Below are 16,464 nucleotides of genomic sequence, written 5' to 3'. Positions count from 1 at the left end.
ATGTTTCTTCCCACAGAGACTGCACACTTGGACTCGGGTGATGTTGGAGATGTGGTCTGGTCAAGAGGCCGGGGAGCCATCTGTGTCAGAGGACACCTTGCCTTTCAGTGCTGACTCAGGCATGGGCTGTGAGAGTGACACGGAGCCTGTCACCAGCCCGTCAGAGCCCGTCACCCCTGATGCGTGGAGTCATACGTTTCCTGATGGGCCTGAACCAGTGTCTGAGGAAGGACTGAGCTCCCTAGCGGCCTCGGAAGTGTTGCTGAAACTGGGGGGGCCTGTGGATGCCCTGGAGGAATACAGACAGTGGCTGGATGCGTGCATCCAGGCCCTGGAGAGGGAGGTGGCTGAAGAGGAGCTGGTCCAGGTGGATGCAGCCGTGGATGCCCTGGGTCGGTGGGAGATGTTCACAGGGCAGCTACCAGTGACCAAGCAATACATGCCCTGTGTCAAGGATAATGTGGGACTGCGCAGGGTCCTGGGGGACAAGTTCTCTTCCCTGAGGCGGCGACTGAGCTCTCGCAGACTTGCCAAGGCCAGTTCTTCCCAGTGCCACTGGGGGGCAGAGAATTAGCACAGCAAGATGGACCATCCAATGCCGAGAAATCAGTTCCTGGCACTTTTTTCCTGAGGATACTAGCCAACCAGTGACTGAGGGTACTCTGGTATCTGCAGGGTTAGAAACAAAGGTTCCCCAGAAGCTAAGGAAATGCTCCTTGGGTGCTTGACCACAGGGCCCCCATGTTGTGTGGCTTGCAGTTTTAACTGAGACGCAGGCAGGAGGTTACTACATGCTCACTTCTTCCTTGCAGGAGGGGGCCCTGGTCTGTCTCGTTCCTCTCAGCCAGAGCTCTGGGCCACCCTGCAGCATGGGTTATGTGGCTGTGTGTGTATTATTTGTATCTGTGTGTCTGTGCACATGAGTGCAGTTTCCTACGGAGGCCAGCAGAGGGCAGCAGACTCCTAGATATCATTACAGGAAGTTGCAAGCCACCTGATGGGGGTAATTCCAACCGAACTCAGGTCCTCTGCAAGTGCAGCACACACCTTTAATGTCTGAGCCATCTCTCCAGCGCCAACATTTCTGACCTGTGTCTCTCACACAGGGGTTCTTTTCTGTGGCTAGAATGCCTTTCTGCTCACCAGGGCTGGCACAGGTGCCTTTGAGAAGCTCCTCAAGAAATTTGTGCCCTGTGAGACTGGCAGAAGTGGGGGTGATGGGGTTGGCAGTGGAAGGCAAAGGTCACTTCTCCAACCCTGAGGCTGCTGCTGCCCAGCTCCTGCCACCAGTTAGGCCAGTGTGGTAGTGGTAGGGGCTCAGCTCTTTTCTCTTTGATGACTTTTTTTCTGTCTCCAGCTGTATAAACTCCTGACACAGCTGTGTTGTTTTGTTTTTGTGTTGTGTATTGTTGAAACTCTCTCTCTCACACATACACACACACACAGACACACACACACACGCACGCTGTTTTCCTGAAGTGACCCTCATTGTTCTCAACTATCCCAGCTGACCAGCAAGGCCAGGCTCACAGTCCTGAGGGAGGAGGAGGGTGGGCTCTTGACTCTCCATTGTGAACAGAGGCAGTAAGGGGAGTATGTGCATCTTGTAGTTGAATAGCTGTTCCCTTTTCATTACTGTGACAAAACACCTGAGCAAATCAACTTAAAAGAGGGAAGGGTTGTTTGGCTCACGGCTTCCGAGGTTTCACCTGTGGTGCTGGGTCCATGGCTTTTAGGCTGTGGGGAGGATGAGGTAGAACATCTCGGTGGGAACAGTGTCCATGAAGCAGAGACACTCACCTCACAGAGGCCATGAAGCAAAGTGTGAAGCGCCAGTGAAATGTCTCCCCTTTCTGGGAAGATTCCCACTGCTTCCCTCTGGCCAGGATGGGCCTCCTGGTTCTTATTGCTACCCCAACGCCTCCTTTTATTTTTTTAATTTTTGTTTTTTGTTTTGCACTAAGTTGTTAGTAGCCCACATTGGTCCCTTGTGTAGCTAGAGACGACCTTGGAGTTTGTCTGCTTAGCTTTACATTGTGGACTCTCCCGTGTCCCATGTTGCTAGGATACCCAGCACATGTTTCCTTACCCTTTCTGGCTTTATTGGCTGGGCAGCAGAGCCAGGACCATGGCTGTGGGTGCCCTGATGTCCAATGTCCCCTCTTCTACCCAGAGCCCAGACTCCTGTCACGGGGGAGGCAGGCCAGCATTTTGTTCCTATTTGTGACAGAAACTGTTGGGGACAGAAGATAGAGTTTCACCTCATGGCTGGGACAAGAGCAGGAAGGAGATGCTATTCTTTGAATACTGTCCCGGGTTGGGGATTTAGCTCAGTGGTAGAGAGCTTGCCTAGCAAGCGCAAGGCCCTGGGTTCGGTCCCCAGCTCCGAAAAAAAAAAAAAGAAAAAAGAATACTGTCCCTTGGGACCTTTGTGGATGGAAAGACCCTCCAAAGTGCTTAAAAACACAGACATGCAGTAGGGAGCTGGGGGTAGAGCTAAAGTCCAAACTTAGATCCTGCTGAGGTTGAAGGGTATGCTAGAACATTCCAGGGATGTGCCCATGTACAGGTCTGTGCACAGTGCCAAGGTGAGCCGTTCTGTGGATCCCACAGGCAGGGATAGCAAGGTTTTGGAGGGACAGGCAGCTGCGCCCAAGACTGTTGTTTTGAAAAGCAACACGTGTGTATGTGGTGTGTGTGTGCGTGTGTATCTGTGCGTGTGCCCACATGTATAGGCCCGAGGGCCACCTTAGATGTTGTTTGCTTTTTTTGTTTTGTTTTGATGAGACCAGGTCTCTCACATAGTCATAGTTCTCCCAGAACTCACTCTGCAGACCAGGCTGATCTCGAATTCCACCTTGAGATCCACCTGCCTTTGCCTCACCATTGTTGAAATTAAAAGGTATGTATCACCATGACTGGCTCATCTTGCCGTTTTAAAAATAATATTTTTTAAAACTTAAAAAATTTCTTCTGTGAGTACACCATCGCTGTCTTCAGACATACCAGAAGAGGGCATCCGATCTCATTTTAGATGGTTGAGTCACCATGTGCTGGGAATTGAACTCAGGACCTCTGGAAGAGCAGCCAGCTCTCTTAACTGCTGAGCCCCCGCGAATATATTTTTATTAGGTTTTTGAGGATGTTCATCTTGCTTTTTTGAGGGTCTCTCACTAGCCTGGAACTTGCCACGTAGGCTAGGCTGCCTGGCGAGCCTTTCCCTCCTTAGGGAGTTGCCCGTCTTCACCTCTCCAGAGCTGGGGTTACAGGCGCCTGCTACCATGTCTAGCATTCCCCCCCCCCCCCCCAGGATGGGTTTCTCTGTGTAGCCCTGGCTGTCCTGGAAGTCACTCTGTAGACCAGGCTGGCTTTGAACTCACAGAGATCTGCCTGCCTCTGCCTCCCGAGTGCTGGGACTAAAGGCATGTGCTACCACCACCTGGGCAAGATTTATTGAGTTTGCTTTGCTATGTGCATCACAGGCGTGCCTGGTCTACGGATCCCCTGGAACTGGCGTTACACAGTTGTGAGCTGCCATGTAGGTGCTGGGAACTAAACCCGGCCCCCTAGGGGAACAACCAATGCTCTTAATCACTGAGCCCCTACACACAGCTTTTTTACTTGGGTTCTGGGATCAAACCAGGTCCCGAACACCTTTACTGGCTGAGATGGTACTGCCCTATCTTCTTGTTGGACATCTTGCTGGGCTTCCCATGAGCTGAGACCACAGCTGTCCCTCATATCCTGCTAAACTTCAAGTCTTTAAGTGCAAGGGGATGTGTTGTGTCTGCTCGCTCACTTCTCTTAGTAAAATCTTGGTGTTGTGAGTGAGATGCAGGCTAATGAAGTACACGTGTGTCATGGTGTGTGCATGGATTTCAGAAGAGAACTTCTGGAAGTTAGTTCACCCTGTGCGTTCTGGGGATTGAACTCAGGTTATCAGACTTATATGGCAAGCACTTTTGTTGGTTGGGCCATCTTGCTAACCCCACACCAGGCCCTGCCTTTGCTCACTGTGTTCTCTGAACTCTGCAGGGAAATAGGGAGAATAAAGGGCTGCACAGACGGCTAGGGACCCGCACCCTCACTCTTGGGCAGTCCCCAGTCAGCTCTGTTGAGGCTTCTGGAAGCTTCCACACACTCACGTGAAAACACATAGGTAGAACAAAACCAGGTCAATGAGAAGGCTCAGTGGGTAGAGGTGCTTTCTATGTGAACCTAATGACCTGAGTTTGATCCTCCAGACCCACGTAAATGTGGAAGAAAATCTATTTCAGAGTTGCCCTCTCACCTCCACACACATGCACACACAGGCAATAATAAAGTAATACTAACAAAACAAAGACCCCAGAGGAGTCAATCCATCTCAGCCTGACAGGGAACACGGCATGCTGGGTGGGGCTGACCCCACAGTGACCCCCAGACATTTCTTGGAAATTGCCTTTTAAAACAAGCCTCTTGACTTAAAGCTTGTTTTCATTCGCCTCCTACCCAAGAGGCTGAGCTCAAAAATAAACCTGAGTTATTTTGGGCTCCGGCCGGCGATGAGAGGTGATGCTGGGCAATGCTGTGCCGGGGAAGGGCTGCCAGCCACCGTCCCCTGGTCCTTTGCATCTCTTGCAGCAGATTCTAAAAGCTGGGTTCTTGGGCTGGGGGTATAGCTCGGTTGGCAGCATCAGGAGACTCTGAATAATCCCAGGTCAGGGAGATTGAGACAAGAGGAACAGCATAAGTTCAAAGTCATCCTCAGATGTCCAGTAACTGATAATTACAGGCCACTGAGGGATTCATGAGGCCCTGTGTACTCAAGCATGAGGACCCGAGTTCAAATCCTGAGGACCCACATAAAAATCCACACACGGTCAGTTCTTCCTGTAAGCTCAGTGCTGTGGATGGGGAGGGGAGACAGGAGGATTGTTGAGGTGTTCAACCCTATCTTCATTAGTAACCTTGTCTCCCAGTAGACTGCCCACGGGCCAACTTTATCTAGACAATCCCCTGAGGCTCTTCCCAAGTAACTAGATTCAGGCAGTTGACGGTTAAAACTCACCACCACACTAAGGACCAAATAAAAGGAGAAAGCCAGTTCCTGAGACCCTCAGTCCTGTGGCAGAGCTCCACAAAGACGGTGAATGGCTGGAATCATATTCATTAAAGGAATAAAGCAAATCCACTGCTGGTGAAAAGGTGGCAGGTAGGAACAACACCCTCTGCACACCAGCACCAGGGCTAGAAAAGGAAGCCCCTAACCGCCATGCTTCCTGGCATTGCTCACCCCTAACTGCCATGCTTCCCGGCATTGCTCACGGTGCTGCCTGGCAGAGGCTGGAGCCAGTATTTTCCCCCAACAAACCACATGGTGTGGCAAAAGCCTCCACTACCAGCAGTGCACATAGCACGTGGGCAGTCCTTGGTGGCTCTGTGAAACTCCTGTTATTTAGTGTGGGGTGCGTGTCTGTGTGCCTAAACAGAGGCCAGAGGATGGACGTAGCGTCCTGCTTGATCACTAACTCTGCCTATTCCTTGGTGGCGGGGTTTCTCACTAGGAGCTCCACTAGTGGCCAGCAGGCACTGGTGACTCCCTTGTCTGTCTTCCACAGTGCCAGGGTTACACAGGAGCATATATTATGCAACTGACATTTTCTGTGCATGCCAGGGATTTGAACTCGGGTTTTAATGTTTGTGCAGAAAGTGCTGTTGTTACCTGTGGAGCCTGTCCCTGTCCTGTTGTGTGTGTTTTTTGTTGAGATGGGGTCCCACCCATCCCAGGCTGGCTTTGAATACTCCTTCAGCCGCTAGCTCCCAAGGTGTAGGCCGCTGTGCTGGCTAAGGGTGCACTTCAATGTTTGTACCCCTCCCCACCCCCACATTCAGCTCATGTGATTTGGAGACGTTCACTGAAAGAAGGTATTTATGATGGCTCTCTGACCTGCCAGGCTCAGGTACATGGAATTAAAATTTGTAATTAACAGGGTGAATCTTCAAATGAAAAGGCTGTGCTTTGGGGATGGAAAACAAGAAGGTGAACGTTGGCTTTGAGTGGTAAACCTATGTTTCATATTAAGCAAAGGAAAACCAGGAACTCACTTGGACCAACATCTAGAGGTGTGAAGCTCACATCTTCAGGCCAGCCAGAGTGAGTGACGGGCTTTGGAGGAATCCTGTACAGAGGAGGGAGGAGCACTTTTCAGATGTCCCACCCCGCGCCTGTTCCTTAACATAGGCAGCCTAATAGGCAGGAGGCGGGCTGATTTTAGGACGTTTATTGTTACATTTATTTAATTTTTTTGCAGTAATAGATGAGGCACAAATACCTCCTGCCTCTCCAACACTGCAACAAAAAGGACAATAGTCAAGGGTAACAGTGAAATTAAAATTAAAAGTAAACCAAAGCCTAAGGCCTGGGAGAAAACCTGGCTACAATCTAGTGTAGAAACTTGTAAAGGACTCCAGCCTCGTCTTCCGACTGCACCACTTCACAGATCACAGGGTAGGGTCACAGAGTAGGGCGTCCTGACAGGACACAGCCAGGCTCAGCTCGCCAGGATGGGGGCCTCTGCCCATCCACCTGTGTTCTGCTCAGCTAGCTCAAGGTCACATCTTGCTACTCACATGCTGCCGGCTTTCAAAGCTACATCATCTGGTCAGGCTGTCAGAGGGACAGCGCTCTCCCTGGCAACCCCACACTCTCCTCGGTCACAGTGGCCCCCAGCAGCAGCTGGGAACAGGTTGTGTGTTTGGCGTCTCAGCACTGACAGATACATGGGGCACCTGGCAAGGGATGCTCACTGTGTGTGGACCTGAGACCCCCAAGGAGCCCTGAAAGGTTGCTGGTCCCTGGTACTAACCTGGCCTCATCCCCTCAGCTTGTGAAGACTCGGTGAAGCAGGCAGAACAGCCGCTCCCTCCCCAAAGGGAAGAGCCAGAGGCCAGCGAGCACTGACAGACTTGAGCACAGAGAGGGAGAACAGTGAGCAGGAGAGACTGACTGCTGTTTCCTAGATGGAGCGCTGCCATAACAAGGGCTCTAAGAAGCAGCCCCATCCTGTCTCCTGGCTTAGCATCTGCTCCAAGAATCCTATGTGTCTGGTGCCTGAAATGAGCCAAGACAAGGATGCAACAGGGATCAAGTGTCAGGAGTAGTTCAGTTGCAGACAGGGCCCTTGGATATGTTAGTGAACCAAAACAACACTCTGGGGAAGTTATAAGCCACACCCCCGCTCCCAGAAAGCAATCAGTGACAGAGGCAGGTCTGGAATGCAACGTATTGTAAAACAGTGACACCTGCCAAGGAGGCGAGGCTTAGCAGGTTGTGCTGATGTCCCCAGCCTTCTGCACCCTCATGGACCAGGGCTAGGAGGGTGCTGACTGACTTTATGTGCACAGCGACAGAATGCGGCCTGCCAGCCACTCTGAGAGCAGAGTGCACTGTGTGAAGGCAATGGTGAGGGCGGTGTGCAGACCCCAGGGCTTCTCCTAAAGGGCCAGTGGCTGGGGCCCGTCCAGCAGCCAAGACATGAAGACGCTCTACAGCTGCAGAGTGTCTTGGGCCCACTTTCAGAGCCCAGGACAGGGGATGCTACATGCCACAACTGTCAAGTAAGGCAAACTACAAGGCCACTTGGTTGTGTGTCTTTGCCATGGGCTGTGGAGGCTGGGGAAGTAGAGCACCACTGTGTGCACAGGCTGCCAGAGCTGCTTCAGAGGTCACCTTCCACACTGCGGCCGGCCCACTGGGCATGGAGACACGGTAAGTGGCTCCTGGGGCGGTGAGGCAGCTTCACAGCTCCCACCTTGTTCTCTAGTCGGGAGTGTGGACACCTGACTTGGCTTCTTTGCTGGCCCTGACGTGCCTCAGAGTGGGGACTCGGAGGGTATTGGCACAATTTTAAAGGCAGTGTGTTCACTTTGGGAGGTGGCACTGCGGCTGAGCCACTCTGAGCTTAGCAGCAGCGCATGCCCTCTACAGCCTACCGTGAGGCTAAGCTTCCGAGTTAGTGTGTCTCCGTGAGAACCTGCGAGTCAGAGGGAAGAGCTGTCTGTAAGGCCAGCTGGGGTTGTGTTTCTGTCATTAATGAGAGCATGTGTGTCTGTGCACACCTGAACCTTGGTTAAGTCGTGTCAGCAAGGAAGAGTTTCTGTAGGGAGGGAGAAAGCTGTGTTCCCAGGTTTTACAGATCAACACCAGAGCGATGGCGTGGATTCAGTAGTTTCAGTCCCCGATTCAGTAGCTATCACTGACACTCCCACGTCCTCTTGCCCGCAGCTCGCTGGTGTGGCTGACAGTCCAGCATTCTTGAGCCAGGTATTAGATGGTGTGGCTTCGAGATGCCCACTGCAGGTCCATGCAGGTGGCAGACACACCAGAGACATGTGGCCACAGGCCACGGAGGCCACGAGAGGACGGCAGAGGGGCTGTCTCACTGCAGCATGATATCTTTCAGGTTCTCCTGCAGGATGGTGTCCTTCACGGCATGAAACACGAAGCGGATGTTCTCGGTGTCTATGGCAGTGGTGAAGTGGTGGAACAGAGGCTTGCCGCGGTTCCTGCGCTTCCTGTCAAAGCACTGGACCAGGTAGCGCTGGACGTCCTCCAGCCGGTGCGGGTCGCCCTTGAAGTCTGGGAAGTGCTTCTTAATGCTCACCGACTTCACCTTCTCCACCAGCAGGTCCATCTTGTTGAGGAAGAGGATGATGGAGACGTTGAAGAAGAGCTTGTTGTTGACGATGGTCTCGAAGATGTTCATGGACTCCACCAGCCGGTTGGTGCGCCTATCCTCCATGAGGACCTGGTCATACTCGCTTGAGGACACCATGAACAGGATCGATGTGATCCCGTCGAAGCACTGGAACCACTTCTGGCGCTGCGACCTCTGGCCGCCCACATCCACCATCTTAAATGGGATTTTCTTTATCACGAAGTCATGCTCCACGATTCCCTTGGTGGCCTTTCTAGCCAACAGGATGTCTTGCTTACTGGGGAAGTAGTTCTGGAAAACATGAGGAAGGGAGACATTTGGGAAGGAAGGGAAACAGGGAGGGATGAGCACAGGAGGGCTGGCAGAAAGACAGGCAGCAGGGCAAAGACACAGGGACTTCTGCAAGAACATTTAACCAAAATCCATCCTCAACAAAGTAACAGGATCGAACACTTCGTTTCCTAAGGACTCCAGGCCCTCTGGCTCACCACAGAGCGAACGGCCAGAGCCTTCAGCTGGAAATGTAACATCTCATCTAGCCTTCTTCACTACAAGTAATTAAAAATCTTTTTCATTTGTTTCTACAACATAAATATCATTTAGTTTTCTAGCTTCCAGAGCAAGAGTGTTCTAAAACCTTTCCACTAATTTGGCTTGTGTAATGTGATCTACATGAAGTCCATGAGACAGTTAGAATGTTTGTCTTGGAAACTTTACTCTTTTGGTGCTGAAGATAAAACACAGAGCCTCCTGCATGCGCCACACTGAGCCCCACCCCAACGCCCCACAGGGGCATTCAAGGCAGGTGATCTTCCACGGAGCCACACCCAATGGCCCAACTGTGGCAATTCTTGACAAGGCTATAATCTGCATTTCGCAGGCCCAGGGATCAGTACATCTGTCCACTCATGTCGCAGGGGTAGAAGGTATCTGTTCACCACACCGTGAGGCGGGCACAGGGAAATCCAGGGTGAGACACTCAGTTAATAAGTCAAAAGGAGGAAAAACAGCAGGCAGGAAACAATCTGCAGACTGACAGACTTTGTGATGGTACTACCCAGTGATGACTGGGGCTCATCAGGATGTCAGTTCAAAACATTCCAAAACAACAACATCACCAAGGCAAAATCACCAGGTGATGGGGGAAGTCTCCGAACTGCCTGGGTGCTGGCGGGCACTGGGAGCTCTGCTAGTCTTTCAGGAGCACAATGGCGGTGCGACGGTGCTTTCTGTTCTGTCTGTCAGCCATGTGCACTCATCTTGTTTCTGTGTTTTACTGAGACAGGCCTCTCAGGCTGGCCTCTAGGCCGCCATCCTCCTGCATGGCCCTGCTGAAGAGACCTGACACTGAGGAGGCAGTGACAACAGAGGTGCTGCTGGCAGGCAGGTTGCCCGAGGACGATCACTGCTTCACCATCCTGTGGGCTTTGGCATATGCTGGAATTTTTCTACCACAAGTGACAGGAAAGCCTCCTTGGGCCCTAGCCCAGGTTCCTGTGTTTCTCATAGGGCAACTTCTTCCCTAAGCACAGGCGTGTAGAACTGAGCAGGGCTGTGGCAGATGGTACAATTCACAGGAACCATGTGACGAGCTGGCCCATGGTGCTGTTGGAACCCCTCATCTGCTTTGGTCTCCACATGAGGTTTTCTAACCCTGGATAGCGGACTGCAGTTGTGGGGAGAGGTGGGTTACTCACCAGCTGGCCAATCCGGTCTAAGTTATCCAGGAAGTACTTCACTGACTCACCCTGTGGGGAAGAAAAACAGTCATAGCTCAGGCTTGATGGAGGAAGCCAGAGTAATGGATGAAAGGATGGACTGGGGGAGAGAAGGGGCAGGGCTATTCTGCTGTGGGAACATAGAAAAGCAAAGTCTAAGCGGGCAGAGGCTGGCTGGGGGTCGGGGTGGTGGTGGTGGTGGTGGCTTTCTTGCTGACTCATCACCTAGGAAGAGGGACTGTCGATTGTGGGGTTCCCCACCAGGTTGGCCTACAGGCATTTCTTGATTAATGATTGATGTGTGCACTGGGCCCACTGTGGTGATGCCACCCACAGGAAGGTGGTCCTTTGGTTGTACAGAAAAGGTAGATGAGCAGACCAGGAGAAGCAAGGCAGCGGGCAGCGCTCCTCCATGGCCTCTGCCTCAGTTCCTGCCCTGCTGTCCCTCAGTGAGGGACTGTGATGTAAAGTGTAAGCCAGAAAAACCCTTTCCTTCCCCCAGCTGCTCTGGGTCACAGCAGTGGAAAGCACGATAGGACAGTACACGTGACTTTAGGAAATAACCCGGGAGTGGTGGTACACATCTGGGAAGCTGAGACAGGAGGATTACCACAAGTTCTGGGCCAACTTGGGCTACAGAGTGAATACCAACTGAGGTAGGGTTATAGAGTAACACTCTAGTTTGGAGAAACAAAACAACAACCAAGCAAAAATAACTCCCAAACACCGCAACTTAAAAAAAGAAAGAGAAAAAGAAAAGCGGTTGAGGCCGGAGCTGTGGCCTAGTTGTTGGAGTGTTTGTCCAGCGTGCAGGCCGAAGCCCTCAGAGCACAAATTGGCTGTGGTGTCCACACCTGTCGTCTTAGCACTTGGGAGGTGGATGCAGGAGGATCAGGAGTTCCTGGACATTCTCAGCTAAAGTGCCAGTGTGAGGCCAGTCTGCGATAAGACCCTGACTTAAAACAAGCAACCCCCGAACCCCATCATTCCCACAGCTCTAGCCCCAGATTTAAATTCTTCTTGTGCTTCCCTGCAGCTTCTGGTGTAAATGGTGGATACTGCCTCCAGGCCACACCAGCAGCAAGGGCTGGGGTGAGAAGTAAAACCCGGGCTGGGGCACAGTTCTGCTCTGACACACATGGCCCAAGAGCTTCAGGTGCTGTTTGCAGACACTAAGTAAGTCCTGAGGAGAGGGGACAGGAAAGATGGCAATCTGGCTTCTAGAAGCCTCTGTATGATTTGTGACACAGAATGAGGAGAATCTTTGGTGATGAGTCTTTCTGCTGAACACAAACTGAGTCACTAACGGCCAATGTCCATCCCAAGTGCATCGCTCATGGCCCTGCCCTCTAGGCATGCTGGGTAATTGAAAGCAGTGGCACTCACAGGGCCAGAGGAGAAAGGGTTCTAGGTCACTAATAACGGGAGCGACACGGAATGCTGAGTAAACAACATACAAAGCTTCCTTTAGAAATCAAAGGCTGGGCTGGCAAGATGGTTCAGTGGTGAGAGCACTTGCTGCCAAGGCTGACGACCTGAGTTTGTTGTCTGAATCCTGTGAAGGCAGAAACAGAATGGATTCCACAAAGTTGACCTCTGACCTCTACATGTATGCCACAGCATGCATGTGCCTATGTGCACCCACACGATACCTACAAATAAATGTAGTAACAAGAAGAGGACGAGGAAGAAAGTAAGCAAACCAAGACGAGAAAACAATTCCTCCACGAATCCCAGAGAGTAGCTCTCTGAATCACACAAGACCCTTTGTCTGATAGCTGACAGTGGCCCAGGTTCACTTGCTGCATTCACTTTGTACGTTCTCACAGAAGTGTACAAAGGTAAGGTCACACACACAACAAGATGGCACTGAAATAAAAATTTTTTTGTTTGATGCGTGTATGTTGTATATGCATGCCTGTGCCTGCCTGCCTGCCTGCCTCCCTCCCTCCCTCTCTTTGTGTGTGTATGTGTAGACCAAAAGACAGTCTGACACAGGGCCCCTCAGTGGTCTGGAGATCATCAACTAGGGTAACTGGCCAACGAACCCCAGAGTTCCTCCAGTCTTTGCCTATAGATGCTGGGATTACAAACATGTGCCACCATTCTTGGCTTCCTATGTGGGTTCTGGGGCTCAAACTCAGATCCAAATGCTTGTGAGGCAAATACACTGCCACCCCAGTCATCTCCCAAGTGGCACATTTTAGGTCTTCAAGAAGGATAGGCCACGACAGGGCACCCATTAGAGCTTGTGACTTTCTGACAAAAAGCTGAGAACAGGGACCATCAGCCTCTAAGTGTGGTCTACTTTTTGTTGTTTTAGTTTTAAAACCTTGAGATAGGTTCTTATGAACTAAAGATCCTCTTGCCTCAGCCTTCTCTGTGTGGAGACGGCAGAGGTACACACAAGAGCCAGCTCTTATTTGTCTGTGTCTCTGTCCTTTGCCCCAGATGGCCTAGAGGAAGAGGTGAACAGTCACTTCCTTCCTGCTGTGGGGGGAAGGTCATAGGGATGATTCAAGGGAGAGGATTTTGTTCCAGGGACAGCAGCATTGAAGTTTCCCTGCACCAGCCCCCACAATAAGCAGCAAAGGCAGCCCTGGTGGTTGGCAGCTCTGAGGTGGGAGAGGCACGTAAGGCCCAGAAACAAGCTCTCAGCTTTCCAGACAACCTGTGCTCCTCACAAAGCTGTCCCGCTCGCTTGGAAGGAAGAAGTTTCAAGAGACCGAGTGGGTCAGCCCCTGTGCTGACTTTCTCCTCTCCTGGTCCTGTCTCCTCCCTCAACACAAAGGCAGGAAGCTGCTGGATCATAGTGGCTCCACCATGTCATCCCAGCAGGCTGGGCAGGGGTGACAGCTCATAGCCTGGACCACTTCCTTTTGGTTCTACTCAGACAGTAGTGTAAGCAGAAGGAAGGAGGAGTCCTTGCATGGGGTGTAGGTGTGTGCCTGCATGTGTACATTCAGGCACAGGCTGAAAGATAGTCTTGGGTGTTGTCCTCAGGAACACTGTCCCCCTCCTCTGACCAGGGTGTCTCAATGGTCTGGAGCAGCGTGTGTTTTCAAGGCTGACTAGTGTTAGACATTTCCCAGTTGGCTAGCTTAGGTGGTGGCATCAGCAGAGGGAAAAGGCGTCTCTACTTAGTGCAGGAGTGACTCAGGGTTGGTGAGACTTCACAGTGGTGTGTGCACAGGGACTTTGGAGGCCACCATCAAGGGTGGTGGGTAATGAGGACGAGCTGAGAAAGGTCTCTACTGGCAGCTACAAAAAAACGGTGATGTCAATCACACCCTTGGATGAGACACAGATGGCCCCTGGACTGCTGCGGATATGAGAGCACTGTCCTGTCCCAACCCTCAGCTCCCACGTGCTACACTGCCTGTATGCTAGGCATCTGTGGCTTTCAGTTGCTTTACTGTGGCTGTTTGTTACCGAGCTCTAGAAAGGAGTATTTTACAGGTAAGAACTATGAGCTATAAAAGAACATGCCACGCTCCCTGTGTGCTCTCGGCCCAGCATTCCCTTGAGCCTCGGAGGTCTGTCCTGGTTACTGCATAAAGACACACATCCTTACCCCTTAAAGATTTATTTTTTTATTTTGTATATGAGTACATTGTAGCTGTCTTCAGAAACACCAGAAGGGGACATCAGATCCCATTAGAGATGATTGTGAGCCACCATGTGGTTGCTGGGATTTGAACTCAGGACCTCTGGAAGAGCAGTCGGTGCTCTTAACCACTGAGCCATCTCTCCAGCCCATCCTTACCCCTTAAAAACCCTTTAGAGATTCTTTTTTTGTTGTGGTTTTGTTGAGACAGGGTCTTACCATATAGCTCTGACTTCTGGAATTCACTAGGTAGACCAGGCTGACCTTGAATTCAGAGGTCTATTTGCCTCTGCCTCCTGAAGGCTGGATTAAAGGTGTGTGTCACAATGTCTGGCTTTCTTTTAGGTTTTTTTTAAAAAAAAAGTTTATTTACAGGGTTGGGGATTAAGCTCAGTGGTAGGCCCTGGGTTCGGTCCTCAGCTCTGAAAAAAAAATTTGTGTGTGTGTGTGTGTGTGTGTGAGAGAGAGAGAGAGAGAGAGAGAGAGAGAGAGAGAGAGAGAGAAACACACACACACACACACTCACACACAGAGAAGTGGGGGGAAGGAGGGAGGGACAGAAAGAGGGAGGACAACTTGCAGGAGTTGGCTCCATGGGCTGACTTGCGCCTTTACCTACTGAGCCATTTCATCAGCTTAATGTGTACTTTTCAAGGCTGACTCTGCTAGACACTTCCCCTTTCGTAGTTTAGTGACCCCTTGACTGTCCACTGTCTATTACCTGTGTAGATCTCCCCCAGCCCAGCGCTAACACCCACTGGCACAGCTCCTAATAAACAACCAGCAAACCCTACCTATCACCTGCTGAAGTCCTAGCCTTGAAACTGGGTGAGTCAGCGCCTGGTTCTTCAGCTCCTTCTGGAAAGCCCCTGCATTTTTACCCCATTCCCAAATAAAGCAAAGCCTTGCAAACAAAAACACTCAGTAGTTTGAACTTCCAATAATCTTGTGTTAAGACATGAAAACCTGGAGCTGGGCAGTGATGAATCACACTCCCAGCACTCCGGAGGCAGAGGCAGGCAGATCTCTGAGTTTGAGGCCAGCCTGGTCTACAGAGTGAGTTCCAGGATAGCCAGGGATACACAGAGACCCTGATTCAAACAAACAAACACAAAAGGAAATAGTGTAAGCTCCCGGCTGGGGGTTGGACCTAGAGCCTCACATGGGAACATGAGTGGTAGGCAAGGATCTAGCACTAAGCCTCAGCCCCAGCCAGTCTTCATTTTGAGACAGGCACCAGGCAAATTGCCCAGGCTAGCCTTGATCTTGCAAAGATCCTGTCTCAGCTACCAGAGTAGCTGGGATGACAGGCCTGTGCTACCAGACTTAGCTCCGAGAACATTTTCAAAGCCAATAATATACACACATATGTATATACACACACACATATGTATATAATATAGATAATGTTTCTCTCTCATCCACATCCACACCTATGTAAATAAACTTTCAAAATGTTTTTAAAAGAAAGCCAGGCACTGTGACCACACCTTTAATCCCAGCCTTCAGGAGGCAGAGGCAAATAGATCTCTGAATTCAAGGTCAGCCTCCCATCTATCTATCTATCTATCTATCTATCTATCTATCTATCTATCTATCTATCTATCTATCTATCTATCTATCTATCCCCCCACCCGCCCACCGACCGTGGTCGTCAGTGCAATAGCATCCCGACACTCCTCCTAAGTGGGAGATGAAGAGCATGCAGTGGCTGGTTTGTCATTGGTGAAAAGGTCACTTTGACCCTGAGGAAGTCTCAGAGGCTGCTTGAAGAGGCTGGTTCAGGGGGCCCAGTGTGAAAGTGACTACCATCCACTCAGTGAACATCACATAATGCATCTCAAAAAAGTTGACTGACAAGTCAGGGTAATAATTTCTTTTTTGGGAAGGGTGGTGGTGACAGGCTGGTCCCAAACTCACAAAAACAGTAGCATCCCCACCCCACTCCTCTGTCTTCTTCAGGGTCACATGTAGCCCAGGGTGGCCTCCAATTCACAGATGCTGGGATTATAAGCATGTGCCACCATGTATTTACAAGTGCCTTACAAATATTTATACACATAAAAAGTTAAGACACAACAGTAGTTATAAAAACGAGTAGATGAGCCAGTATGGTGGCACACATCTACAATGCCAGCTGTTGGAAAGACTGAGACAGGGGCATCCCAACCCAGCCTGGGACACACAGCTGCAAAGATAGCCATAAGCCAAACCGAGCCTCCCTAACACAGATACCCTGCTTCCAGCCAAGGGCCTCGGCTAACAACCTGCTGCAACAGGAGAGGGGGTGTCACTGCCTTCCAACCACAGACACCAAAATAAGCTGCAGGTTAGGGCCGGCCCAGGTGCAGCTCTGTGTTTCTGCAGTTTGCCAGCTAGCAATATCTAGGTGACAAAACACAAGAAAGATAAAGGAACAAGTGCTCCAAACTCAGGACAG

The 16,464-nt window shown here is 51.0% G+C and overlaps 2 protein-coding genes across 7 annotated transcripts in view; one reads left to right on the top strand and one right to left on the bottom strand.

Annotated features, from left to right (window-relative positions):
* The window catches only part of Amz1 (archaelysin family metallopeptidase 1), a 38,178-nt gene extending 32,192 nt beyond the window's left edge, over nucleotides 1–5,986 (top strand). For 5 of the 6 annotated variants that reach the window (XM_063271271.1, XM_006248930.5, XM_063271270.1 and 2 more), the window contains one exon: nucleotides 17–2,915. In XM_063271271.1, coding sequence (XP_063127341.1) covers nucleotides 17–574 — 558 coding nt within the window. In that variant the 3' untranslated portion in view covers nucleotides 575–2,915. 6 annotated transcript variants of the gene reach the window in all.
* Nucleotides 5,987–6,248: 262 nt separating this feature from the next.
* The window catches only part of Gna12 (G protein subunit alpha 12), an 80,557-nt gene continuing 70,341 nt past the window's right edge, over nucleotides 6,249–16,464 (bottom strand). Inside the window, exons 3-4 of the mRNA NM_031034.2 lie at nucleotides 10,397–10,447; nucleotides 6,249–8,990 (exon numbers count right to left, since the gene is read on the bottom strand). Coding sequence (NP_112296.1) covers nucleotides 8,421–8,990; nucleotides 10,397–10,447 — 621 coding nt within the window. The 3' untranslated portion in view covers nucleotides 6,249–8,420. The remainder of the gene's footprint in view (nucleotides 8,991–10,396; nucleotides 10,448–16,464) is intronic.

This window comes from Rattus norvegicus, chromosome 12 (genome assembly GCF_036323735.1).
Source record: "Rattus norvegicus strain BN/NHsdMcwi chromosome 12, GRCr8, whole genome shotgun sequence".
NCBI classification, from domain to species: Eukaryota; Metazoa; Chordata; class Mammalia; order Rodentia; family Muridae; genus Rattus; species Rattus norvegicus.
The sequence above is the reverse complement of the archived record's forward strand: the minus strand, read 5'-3'. Positions and strand labels throughout refer to the sequence as shown.